Here is a 13463-nt window from a genome sequence, read left to right on the forward strand (position 1 = left end):
AGGTTTGCCTTTCCTTAATCTTTCTTCTAAGATAAGTCGTAAGGTCAGTATTGCCTCACGTGTTCCAGTATTTCTACGGAATCCAAACTGATCTTGCCCAAGGTCGGCTTCTACTAGTTTTTCCATTCGCCTGTAAAGAATTCGTGTTAGTATTTTGCAGCTGTGGCTTATTAAACTGATTGTTCGGTAATTTTCACATCTGTCAACACCTGCTTTCTTTGGGATTGGAATTATTATACAGGGCGATTCAAAAAGAATACCACAACTTTAGGAATTTAAAACTCTGCAGCGACAAAAGGCAGAGCTAAGCACTATCTGTCGGCGAATTAAGGGAGCTATAAAGTTTCATTAAGTTGTACATTTGTTTGCTTGAGGCGCTGTTGACTAGGCGTCAGCGTCAGTTGATGCTAAGATGGCGACCGCTCAACAGAAAGCTTTTTGTGTTATTGAGTACGGCAGAAGTGAATCGACGACAGTTGTTCAGCGTGCATTTCGAACGAAGTATGGTGTTAAACCTCCTGATAGGTGGTGTATTAAACGTTGGTATAAACAGTTTACAGAGAATGGGTGTTTGTGCAAAGGGAAAAGTTCTGGACGGCCGAGAACGAGTGATGGAAATGTAGCACGCATCCAGCAAGCATTTGTTCGCAGCCCAGGAATTGGCTGTTCCCTCAGATCGAACAAGAAGCACAACAATTCATATTTCAACAGGATGGAGCGCCACCATATTGGCACTTATCTGTCCGTAACTACCTGAACGTCAACTAACCGAGGCGATGGATCGGCCACCAGGCAGCCCGTGACAGAGCACTTCATCACTGGCCTCCAAGAAGCCCTGATCTTACCCCCTGCGATTTTTTCTTATGGGGGTATGTTAAGGATATGGTGTTTCGGCCACCTCTCCCAGCCACCATTGATGATTTGAAACGAGAAATAACAGCAGCTATCCAAATTGTTACGCCTGATATGCTACAGAGAGTGTGGAACGAGTTGTAGTATCGGGTTGATATTGCTCGAGTGTCTGGAGAGGGCCATATTGAACATCTCTGAACTTGTTTTTGAGTGAAAAAAAACCTTTTTAAATACTCTTTGTAATGATGTATAACAGAAGGTTATGTTATGTTTCTTTCATTAAATACACATTTTTAAAGTTGTGGTATTCTTTTTGAATCACTCTGTATTCTTATTGAAGTCTGAGGGTATTTCGCCTATTTCATACATCTTGCGAAAAGCATGTACAACAGTGTGGTTTAGGATATATTTCCATTAAGTATTCTCTCATCAGGTAAAGAAAAACACCTGTTCTTATCAGCTTATTATGTCTTATGTCTTGCATCACAGGACGAGCATATTCATTTTTGCCTCATGATCCGAGCATGTTCCACGTATGACACAGGATGCCTTCTCACTTTCGAACCCTCTTTAAGTAGCCAGATGCCTCGTCAAGTACGGCTTTTCTTAAGGTAGCAGCACGGAGGAGATTTAAATGTCAGGTTTACACTATGTATCACTTTATAAATTCGGTAATATAGCTCGTTTTATTACGATGAACATTTCACTGTGTGTATGTGGGAGATTTAAATTTCGTGAAAAGATTTCGCCGCAACGAAAAAAACGCCCGATTACCACTACAACTCGCGTATCATATCCGTGGTACTTTGGCTTTCGCATGCACCTGCCCGGCGGCTTCTCGTTGATTTCATATGAAGAGTCCCATTGCGTGGTGAGTAATTTCTTTCCTCCAGCCGGATTACACTCGCCAGGTGGTGTTCTAACAGGAATCTCTGTACGGACGGCGATGCTCTTTTCGAGGAACGCCATCGGGAAAATTTGGAGAACCAACATTTTAAGCAGATTGTAGAAGGTTTATACTGCCGCCTACACACATTTCGGTTAAGGACCACGAAAATAAGACTCGAGAAATTACCGCTCAGAGAGTCTTATTCCCTCGTTCTATTTGCGAGTGGAGTAGAAAAGTAAATGGCTTGTAACGGTACAGGATACCCTCCGCTGCACGCCGCGTTCATCGAGAAAACAAAAGACGAAACTTTTGCTGCTGACTATCTCACGTTTTGTTGACATGAGAAGTCGTCGACAGCAGTGGTTTTGAACTCATATAATTGTGTGAAATGAGTTGAAATTCAGGAAAAATTTGGTAATATTCTGAAATTTATGGAAAATACGTAAAATTGAGGAAAAATACGACAGAAACGATAAAAATGATTTTATAGAGATCAAAATGTTTCAAATGGCTCTTAGCGCTACGGGACTTAACATCTGAGGTCAGCAGTCCCCTAGACTGAGAACTACTTAAACCTTACTAACCTAAGGACGTCACACAAATCCATACCCGAGGTATGATTCGAACCTGCTACCATAGCAGCAGCGCGGTTCCGGACTGAAGCGCCTAGAATCACTCGGCCACAGCGGCCGGATATAGAGCTCCGACCTCGACAGTTTGCTCATTCGTTATCGGTAACAGTAACGTAGACGAGTTCATAGTTTTACTCAGTTGTATGTTGCGAAATAACATAGAGGGGTAGATGTGAATTGCAGTTTGCTGTCGGTGGTAAAAAAATGTTTTTTTTTTTTCAGCACATGTGAATAAATAACGTGAAACCCGCTGTTCTGTATTGATATTTATGCACCTGAAACGTACCTAATACCCATGCGCATTACAGTTTATTTGCATGACTTCCACAGACGCTAATTTTGTATGCTCGGGCTATGGAAGGCTAGTGTTTGAAGCAGAGGGATAGTCGGTGCCCCAGCGTATTGAACACCGACCACCCCGTCACATCGCCCACTCCTCCGGCTGCTGCTGCCTTTTCCCACTATGAGGTGTAGCCAAGGGCCATAGCATGGTGTTGAACGTTCCGTGACGAAGACTCAAGTATTTCGCTATTGTTCCAGTGGTCGGTATTTCCTAGAAATACTGATGATTTCTGCAGACCTGAAACGGCATATCATTTTCTGCCCAACACAGCCCAAAACAGAGCACCTGCAGTGGATGGATGTTTTTTTGTGTACGTATAGTACAGGCCTGGAGAACCAGTGTCCTTACCTACAGGTGGGTGAGGAAGGAGGAGCGGAGGTGGGAGGGGAGGTAAGACCGGCTTTGAGCTGCATTCATGGGGTAACATAGTTGTTGCTATTGTGATTTTTTTTTAGTTGCTTGCTTATTTGAGGATTTTGTCTTTCTTCTCCTAAGACGCTATGGTACTATTCGTAAGAAAAACAGCCTCTCCAACGCGGAATATTTGCTCAAAATTGATTGTAGTGTTATTGTTTGGTTCTAATAGCATTACGTTATTGGTCAAGTCTTCTACTCACCATAGTGTGTGGAACTTGCTAGCCAATGTATGTTTAAGGACTGTTGGATACTGTTAAGTGCTTATTGTGTATCATATTCAAGGCAAGATACAAAGTTCTCGGTTCAGTAATCATTGTAAAAAAAAGCACTCCGTCTTCAGACCACGAGTGGCCTACCGGGACCATCCGACCGCCGTGTCATCCTCGGTGGAGGATGCGGGTAAGAGGGGCGTGGGGTCAGCACACCGCTCTCCCGGTCGTTATGATGGTATTCTTGACCGAAGCCACTATTATTCGGTCGAGTAGCTCCTCAATTGGCGTCACGAGGCTGAGTGCACCCCGAAAAATGGCAACAGCGCATGGCGGCCTGGAATGTCACACATCCAACAATAATCATTGTAGGAAACATAAGTTCATACCACGATCGTCAGATTACACTTACTCAGCTGCAGATTTAAATAATTTTAGTACTATATCCGCTATTCGGACTGCCGTAGTATTCATTTTAAAAGCGTGTGGCCACACCATTTACACGGTGTGAGGTCAGGTCCGTCGGTACGATATTTTGTTGTAGCAAGCATAAGAATCACACTATTTGCAGCGTCACAGTACTCGTTTCAAAAGTGTATGACTACACCCTTTACACTATATGAGAAGAAGTCTGTCGTTAAAATACAAGAATCATAATCACACCAAGAAAATACATGATGGTAACACTTCTTACAGCAAATAGGCGTTCGTGTTTATTCAGCTATTTCTTTAAAATAAATGCGCTGACATTACAGCAGTTGAGCTGCTAAGAACGACAACACTTTACGCAGACTGAAATAATTAGGGGCTCATACGAAGATTTTTAATGAGAGACAGTCAGCAGCAGAAGTCGCATCTTTTGTTTTCTACATAAATAAAATAAATATTCTTCCGTGAGTTTCTCGTGCCTACAAATGGATGCAAATACATCGTAAGAGTAGACTAAATTTACATTTACTTCTATTTGCTTACTTTGCAAGCCATCGTTTGGTGTGTGGCGGAGGGTGTGTCCTGTATCATTAGTAGTTTACCAGGACAGTAGAAACATTTAACTATCAGCTTCAAATGTCGATTCTCTAAATTTCCTCAACAGTGTTCTTTGAAAAGAACATCATCTTCGCGTCCAGGGATTCCTGTTTGAGCTACCTGGTGGATATAATCCGATTACGGAAAAAATTATTCATCATGCAGACGGACACCCACTATCAGTTTTTACATGCCGCCAGCCGGGTGTAGAGGCGAGGGCGAGACTACATCAGATATGATTCGCGAGCTGGAGCGATAATCAGGCGTTTTTTCGTTACGGCGAAATTTTTTTTCACGAAATTTAAATCTCCCACTACACACAGCTTGATAATCATTGCAATAAAGTCAGCTTTATTACCGAATTTATAAAGTGATGCCAAGTATGAAACTGAAATATAAATCTCCTCTGTGCTGCTAGCAAGAGAGACTTGGTAGGTTGACGAGGCATCTGGCTAGTTGAAGAGGGTTCAAAAGTGAGGAGGCAACATTTGACATACATGGAGCATGGTCATTTCATGAGGCAAAAATGAGATAAATATTCTTGATCTATGATGCAGGACGTAAGACATAACAGAACAAATCTTTTTTTGTACCTGTTGAGAGAATATTTAGAGGAAATATAGTCTATACCACACTGTTGTACAGGATTTTCGCAACAAGTAACGATTATTTAGCAATGTGAAAACATGTGTGGGCCTCAGTTTGTTCTGTTTTCAAAAATAGCTCGTATAAAAGGAAGGAATCTACATTTCATGTGAGAGGGTTGGGTTGATTTGGGGGAAGAGACCAAACTGCGAGGTCATCGGTCTTGTCGGTTTAGGGAAGAATGGGGAAGGAAGTCGGCAATGCCCTTTCGTAGGTACCATCCCGCTATTTGCCTGAAGCGATTTAGGGAAATCACGGAAAACCTAACTCAGCATGGTCGGACGCGGGATTGAACTGTCGTCCTCCCTAATGCGAGTCCAGTGTGCTAACCACTGCGCCACCTCGCTCGGTTATGCGGGAAATTGATGTGTATGGAGAGTCTCATTGCCGTTTCTGATTGGGTAAAGTGGATTTTTTAAACTGGGAAGTCTACATCATCCTGGAATTACAGTTAGAACTATACGTCCAACCTACACTTGCTTGACTTCCAGTGTCCACGGCCAACGGCTCACCGGAAGTCGCTGCTTCGCCTCACGTGACTGCTGGGTACAATGAATGCTCTCACCTGCCGGATCTTGCCCGTAGCTGTGGGAACAAGTTCTGATGGTGGCGCCATCTGTGTGGCTGAATAGCAAAGTAATCAGTATGCTGGTTGAGTGGCGACAGGAGCGGATGTGCGTGTTCCGTGAGAAGATCTAATATGGCGACTCTCTGCACTGGACGATTACCTCCTCTGAGTATTCTGATCGGTTGCCCTGTTTGGCAATCACATTGACAGTCTCTCTGGCCTCTGGCCTATGGCCAGAGACAAGCTCGCAATTGCTGGTGTGGCCAGAGCGGGTGTGGGTCTCTAGATCTTCCCCAGTCGGCGTCAGGGTGGCTCTCCAGGAGCTGGCGGATGGTGCAAGGTTCACGATGGTGAGTGTGTGTGATTGGGAGATATTTTTCGCCAGTATGTTTAGTGCAGGTGGTTTAGGAAGGTGTTTGTGTGTTCTCAAATGTTGGTGCATGTAAGACCTCGGATGTACGCTGATCAACCATAATATTATGACTACCGATATAAATTTGTGCAGGTGATAGTGTCATCTGTCGAGGAATGACGGATAGTCGGACACAGGCAAAGTGCATGTAGTATCTGGGAGCACGCTTTCCACGAGTAGTATAGGGAGGGTGCATGATTTGTCTGACTTTGACTGAATGCGGATTGTGATGGCCTAGGGGCCTGGCATGAGCATTTTGGAAACTGCATTACTTGTCGGGTGTTTAAGGGGTGCTGTGATAAGCATCTTCAACACTTGTAAAAACCAAGGTGAAACCACACCCAGACGATAGCGATTGTGCAGCCACCCCTCATTACAGATGTCGGACATGTAGGTTGGGCCGACTGATAAAACAGGACAGGCAGCGAAATGTGGTGGAACTACCGTCAGTCTTTCACGCTGGGCAGAGTGCAAGTACATCTGAACTCTCAGAGCACGAAAGATTCCTAGCGATGGGCTCTGCAGCCAATGAGTCGCGAAAGTCCCAGTGTTAACATGACAGCATCAGCAACTATGACTGGAATGTGTACATGACCATCAGCACTGGGAGTTGGCACAGTGGTAGGCCATTGCATGGTCTGATGAATCATGATACTTTGTTCATTATGCAGATGGGAGGGTAGAATCTGTCAACTTCCAGCTCAAACATTCACACATGCCTCCATGGGTCCATTGGCGCTCGTGTAAAGCACCGTGATGGCCAAGGAGTATCATACAGTAACTTCAGACCACGTTCACCCCTTCATGACCATGTTTCCCAATGGCAGTAGCATTTTTCAACAAGATAATGCGCCAAGTCAGAAGACCAGGACTGTGAAGGAGTGGTTCGAGAAAAACAGTGACTTGGCACAGATTGACTCATTTTCCCGCCAGTTTTCAGATGGGGAATGGAGAGGGGTCGTGCAGGAAGGGAGGGGGAAGGGGGAAAGGTGAGGGGGGGACTAGGGGATTATCCAGAAAGGGGTAAAGTAGGACTGAACTGAATTGGGGAGGGATGACAAAAAAACTGTCCCTCTTTCCAGAGGGTTAGGAAGGAAGAGGAGAGGGAAGGGGAGAGGTGGTGGGTTTCTGAGAAGGAGGGATTATCCCCAGCAGGTCATATATCAACACTTTTCTTAAATAAATTAGCATAACAATAGGTTAAGGTCATAAAGCAATCAGCTGTCACAATTTAATTTATTAGTATATAAATTTTATATTAAAAGAGGTTCATTCTCTTTTTGCTCCATTACTCACCCATCGAAAACCAACTTCCAATACGTCCTATCATTAAGTACGACTTATCTGATTAATAACATGAGAGTGACTGATTTAAAACAACCATGAAAATGAACTGTTGTGATTTGTATGCATAGCGTGGTAGAAAACTGTTTATACAGGATGGTGGGGTATGGACACAGAGATTCTGATAGTTGCTACCTCAATATGTACACTTCAATGTGTCAATTGTTTTTCTCTGCATCTGTCTTCCTGCAAACGCATCACATAATTTACCACCCGATGTTTTCTGCACTACGAAGTGGAAGACGCCTGTCAATATAGTCTATCTGTGTTGCAACCACTTGTCGACTCTTCAGTACCTGGCCTGCCATCCAAGAGAAAATAAACATTAGTTACTTGGTTGTGTCACGCACACTAATCAACTTATAGACATACTACTCATCATAGCAATAATTATTAGACAGCGAATGAAGTAAATAATAATGTAATGTCGTTAGGCACGCTGTCCTTGGTCATCAACAGAAATAATTTTGTATGTTACATTTTTGGTACTTTTCTACTTTGAACATAACTAATTTTTTGACAATTGTCAAATAATCTCAAAGCCAGTCGCCACTCAGATTTAAACGTGGCTAAGAGAGAAAACTAAAGTAATAATAACTAAAGTGATTTAAGAAAAAAGAAAAAAATTATATATCTTTCACACAACTTGATTAAACGTAAAAAAAAATACCGTTCCAGTTAGTTGGCAGGGTCATGGACCATTAATAAGAATTAATAAATGAGACAAAAACGTGGGCAATATTTGCTACAGACCATTTAGGTACTGGCACCGTTTGCCCTGGTTGAGGTTATATGTCAAGTAGCTACACTAGTTCATATAATTATCGGAAATACACCTCCTGGTACTTACTTGTGCCATGCAGCATGAGAATCATATATCCGTAAGGTGTGTATCCAGCTCCTGCTACTGACGCATATTTCTTAATTTTATCTATCGAAAGACAACTAACTGCACTATATTTGGGTAAGGTCGAATTGTCTTTTCGAACATAATTGTTTCCACCGTCTTAGATTTCCCTCTGCCCGTTTTTGTCTGCTGCGTTATCAATGCAGTCTACCAGTGCGTTTTTTACTGGCATACTGGGATACATTTCCCTTTTCTGTCGAGCACAACGTTGTCTTTGTTGCAGTATGTTACGAAAAAAAAGCATTTCGTAACAATGCAGTCACGCTAAATGTAAGATATAGTATAGCTATGACCATAAATTTAATACTAATTCTCTGATCGCCTCGTTTTACACTCGGCAAAGCCTGATGATACGTTAAATTTCAAAATTTAACTGTTCGTTTCAGATAAAACTACTGTGTTCTAGCTAACGTCATTCACTCAGATGGAACTGAGCCTCCAGCATCAACTTCGTGCCACCGCATAGAAGTGGGTAACATCCAGAGCGATGCATCTCCTAAGAAGTACGAAAAGTGCCGCTGATTATGTCAGACCTGATAGGTCTCATCATATAACCATCATCACTCATCCTAGGAATACGTGAACTTTCTGTTATACGGTATGCTGCGTACCCTTCTTTTTTATATAAAAAAAGGAAAATACTGACTCTCAAAGCTTGTCCTTGTCCACGAAATGTTTGAAGATAATCCATAAGGGCTGTAATTATGAAAATTTATTGTAAGGATGAGTGTAAGATATAAGCTTTGTCTAACTATAACAAATGAATAATCGATTGTTCTAGTAAGCAAGAGAACATTCTTTAATTAATGAGGAATGCTGATCTGAACTAGTTTTGGTAGTAAAAATATTTGAAAGACTACCAGCAACATCTTTGTTAGCTTGCGGTACTGGTGCTGGAAGGTGCAAAACACAAATCTAATTTACCTGAAACACAAATGTAATTTACCTGAAAATTGCAGCAAGGAACATTCTGAACCATGGCTTGCTCAACGGATGGTTGGGAAATAAGAAAATGATTGTAGTTTAATACTGATGTGTTCTATTTTATTTTTATTGTTAGAGATTCGAACGTTAAACAAAATGCTGTGTTTTGTCATACTGATGAAATTGCATATGCGTTCATGTTAGTGACAATTATACATTAATGGTTGAGAAATTTGTCAGAGAAGTAGATTTTTGCGTAGCTACGTAAGCTACCTACAGCATACAAAAGAAGAATTTTACCTTCCCAGTCGGACAGAGCTCGGTACAAGACCCTGTAACCCTGCAGCACTCCATTGATCTCAGCAGTGGGAGAGGACCACTGAACAAACAGGGCGCGAGAAGACAAAGGCTTACACTTAACGTCTTCTGGAGGCGCTCCAGGAACTGAAACAAGCAGACAAAAAGAAAGAGCAATAAAAAATCACTTTTAGTGTTAAATGAGACGCGAAAAACCACTGTCCTTTTTAGCGAGGGATTATTAACGTTTGAACTGTACATAAACGTTGTTTTCGTTAGTCTTTAGATTAAAAGTGAAATGTAAGCAAGAGAAAACACAGAATGCTCTCCGCTGCGTCGTTTCAAAGCAGCGAGATGGCTGGTTTGAAACAAAAGCTTTCTTTAGTAAATGAATTTATCTTCGTTCTGCAACAGTTATTTGTACAATTTTGTAGAATTGTTAATAGCTACATATTCTCGAGCATGTAGCCACAATCTGCAAGATATTGTTAGGTGAGCCTGATGTAGCTTCAAAGAGACCACCGTTTTTATTAATTTATTTATACATCCTGGCCAGGATAGGGAAATCAGACCCTCTCTTACATCCAACAAGGCAGTCTCCATGTTTTGCAGGGTGTTCTAAAAGTAGGCGCAACCTTATGACATAACATTTTTTTAAACTTTTTGTTTGACGTTGTTATGCTCCTCGTTTAATTAATGAAACAGAGACTACATGTCGTCATCCAGTTTGGGCTCTGTGTTCTTAGTACCCTTACAGCAGGAACGGTCAAGAATTCAGCACATGAGAAGTGCTCTTGCTCGTATGTCATACCTCCCTCAGCTGGCTGCGTACTTCCCCCACCACCACACCATTGTGTCTGAGTGTGAGAAGGGCGAAGCAGTGGAAACTGGGAAAACGCTGCATTCAAATGGCAGTGCAGTTGCATTGCTTATGTCTTGATTTCATATTTCTCAACAACACAGACCACAAACAAAACAAATTTTCAGTATTATTTAATTATTTTTGTCACACTGAAGACATAATTTTTACCTGATACAAACTGTTAGGTGTAGATAATATCACACATGTTTCACACTCAGGTTGTCACGTAATCGTGACTTATTTAGTTTCAAAATCGGAAAAAGCGTTTCGCATACATACGTTGATCGAAACGTTTTATCACGTTTGTTACCTCTTTATGGAGACGTGGAAACTCTTCCCAACGGAAGCAATGTAGACGTCCTACACAGTTCTAACTTAAAAGAATTTGTCTTTTCAACGGAAATCGCACTGCAGATCGATGAGTTCCATCTGTGTATGCGGAATGGCATTTTCGACTGAAATAAAAACATCTCGAAAACAGATATAAGACTGGCAGTCTCCTCAGAAGTTCTGAAAACTATCCTTGTATTCTTTCAATGTCACAGTGAATTACGAAATCTCGTTTTTTCCATAACGTCAATGAGCTTAGGGAAATGGCCTGCTTTTTTATCAGAATTTGTCCCTTCCACAACGCGATTTTCCGTTTAAATCCATCCCTATCAAATCGGAAATAAGTTGTTTCTTGCAGTGTCTTACTGTGGGAATTGTGCTGTCAACTCCACTTAAAATGCGAAGTATGCAATTCATTCCAGATGTTTTAGTTTTCGTTACTGCTCGCCTTTTCTCTTCATACGTTGAAAATTCGCCGATTTCAAATAGAAACATTTTTCCAGTCATGCCCCTTGACTTAGCCAACGTGCATTTCGTAATACGTGTAGTCTTCATACTCTTCGTTCAGTTCCATCGAAAAATGATGCAACAAACCGTGCAGTAATTCACGCGACTTCAGAAAATTTAAAATCATACCACCGGTTTCATCGCGTGCTATACGCATGCAAATTTTAGCACTAAGTGCTTCTTGATGTACAAAACGGTGACTCCCATACGTCGATCGTTATAATATTTTGCTCCTTCAGCGTCGACTGAATTTTTAAATTCTTTCTTTGCAGCGTCGTTCCATAGCACACTTGCGATACTTGTTGTTTGTGGGGCTGTGTACCGCGAACAGAGATTGAGAATTCTTATACTTCTCCTCTGTCATTCGCATTCATTTTTGTGACGGTAGACCTCTGCAATTGGTGTTGTATGGAGACACGAACTGGACCTATAAACGTCCTTCATACGACGAACGAATAGCGAAGGGTAAACCGCCCTGACACTACGCTTCTGACGAACTAAAAGAAAACTTGCCGACCGCAATGCTAAATGGAACGACGTGCTGTACCGAGTACTTACGAGAGAACTATCGAACAAAGCCAAGACAGGCCGAGTCCCAGCTCGCACGCGGTTCACACATCGTGCTCGCGTGTGGTTTCGCACTCCTTGGCCGACCCTACTTTACAGCAATGCACGTGTTTTTAATGACGCATGTGAGTAGAAGTCGAGTTGTGCTTCAGCAGTTACCAGAAGACGTGTAACTGTTTATCAGCGGTTAATGTCATCTGGAACGCCAGACAGGGGACTCTCGATAGTTGGTTTCCGTCTGACTGGTCGTATTGTTTATACCTTCACGGATGTGCGAGCGCACAGAATTGACGCATTTGGGATATGGGAAATCCACTCAAAAAAGAGGATAGCGAAGAAGGTAAACCTCGCTGACTCTACGCTCCTGCCGAACAGGAGAAAGTCATGCCGACCGAAAAATGCCTCGCCGCAGTGTTTAATGCAATGTCGTGCTGTACCGTCTACTTCCCAGAAGTACACGTCGAGTCTTATCGACAGTGTTAGTGTAGGGACAGGGATTAGATATCAATGTCAACATAACGACGATGGTTACTAAAGTCACACATTTTCATCACACTTTGTAAACACTGTATCTGAAGAACAGCTACAGTATGGAGGTTTGAGCAGGAAATTGCTATGGGTCATACAGACAACACCACCATGGTTTTTTGGGATATTGTTTTCATGGACAAGTGATTTCAAATGTGTTGTTTCCCCTTCCGTCTCCTGAATCATCCCCACCTGACATTTTCTTGTGGGTGTAGCTTAAGGACGCTGCTTACATGTTTCGCCTTGACACTGTTCTCGAACTGCAGGAAAAGTTTAATGACGTGTTACTGCGCAATTCATATTCAGTCACGTGAATTCGAATAATGGAGGCAGCTTTCTACAACTTTTTGGAACTGTGCCATTTTTCTAACATGGTTCTGCTATCTTTCGAATATCCTCTACAGCACATTCAACATGACACACATATGGTAGCTTTTTCAATACAGACTGCAATTCTCCGAAATTTGTCTCTGCTGAGGTCGAATTTGCGTGTTACAGTGAAGTCGTCTGGGCACTTATAACACGCGTAGGTGAAATAATGTTAGTTACTGGATGTTTTTATTGGCCACCCGATTCCGCTGGGACAGTTTTATAACCATTCAAGGAAAGTGTACGCTAAGTAGCGCAGAAATATCCAGATCACGCAATGATAGTCGGAGGCGACTTTAAGCTTCCGAGTATAGACTGGGACGACTTGGCTTCACTGTAGGTCGTACGGACAGACAGTCTTGTGTAGTACTTCTGACCAGGATTTCCGAGAACTACCCTGAAGAACTAGTTAGACAATTCACACGCAATGAAGGTATTATAAACCTTATAGCTATAGATCGAATCTTATCCACAGTGTCAGTATAGAGACATGAACTAGTGATCAGTGTCATCATAGCGACGATGGTTACTAAAGTTAATAAATCCGTCAAGAAGGCGAGGAGAGCGTGAGCCTCGATGCGCCTTTTCTGGCATACCAGCTCCTTGGCGCGACACTATCGATTACCCGGCTGTACTAAGATCTTTGACCCTGTTGTGATCTCGCGGGGTTTTGGCATTCGGGGCGGTTGGCGGTGGACTCGCTACGAGGCGCAAGTACGTGCAGCGGCGAGACAGGGCTACGTCGTAAGGCCGTCGCGAGTTTGTGGTGGACCTGCCTGATGACAACTCCGGACGCTGTTTCTCGCTTTGCTTTGGTTCCCCCTTTTCTCGGAGA

The 13463-nt window shown here is 42.5% G+C and overlaps 1 protein-coding gene across 1 annotated transcript in view; it reads right to left on the bottom strand.

Moving 5' to 3' along the window:
* LOC124594621 (Down syndrome cell adhesion molecule homolog) overlaps positions 1 to 13463 on the bottom strand; it is a 184111-nt gene that overhangs the window by 143025 nt on the left and 27623 nt on the right. The window contains exon 4 of the mRNA XM_047132993.1: positions 9469 to 9612. Coding sequence (XP_046988949.1) covers positions 9469 to 9612 — 144 coding nt within the window. The remainder of the gene's footprint in view (positions 1 to 9468; positions 9613 to 13463) is intronic.

The sequence above is a fragment of the Schistocerca americana genome, chromosome 2 (genome assembly GCF_021461395.2).
Source record: "Schistocerca americana isolate TAMUIC-IGC-003095 chromosome 2, iqSchAmer2.1, whole genome shotgun sequence".
Lineage (NCBI taxonomy): Eukaryota > Metazoa > Arthropoda > Insecta > Orthoptera > Acrididae > Schistocerca > Schistocerca americana.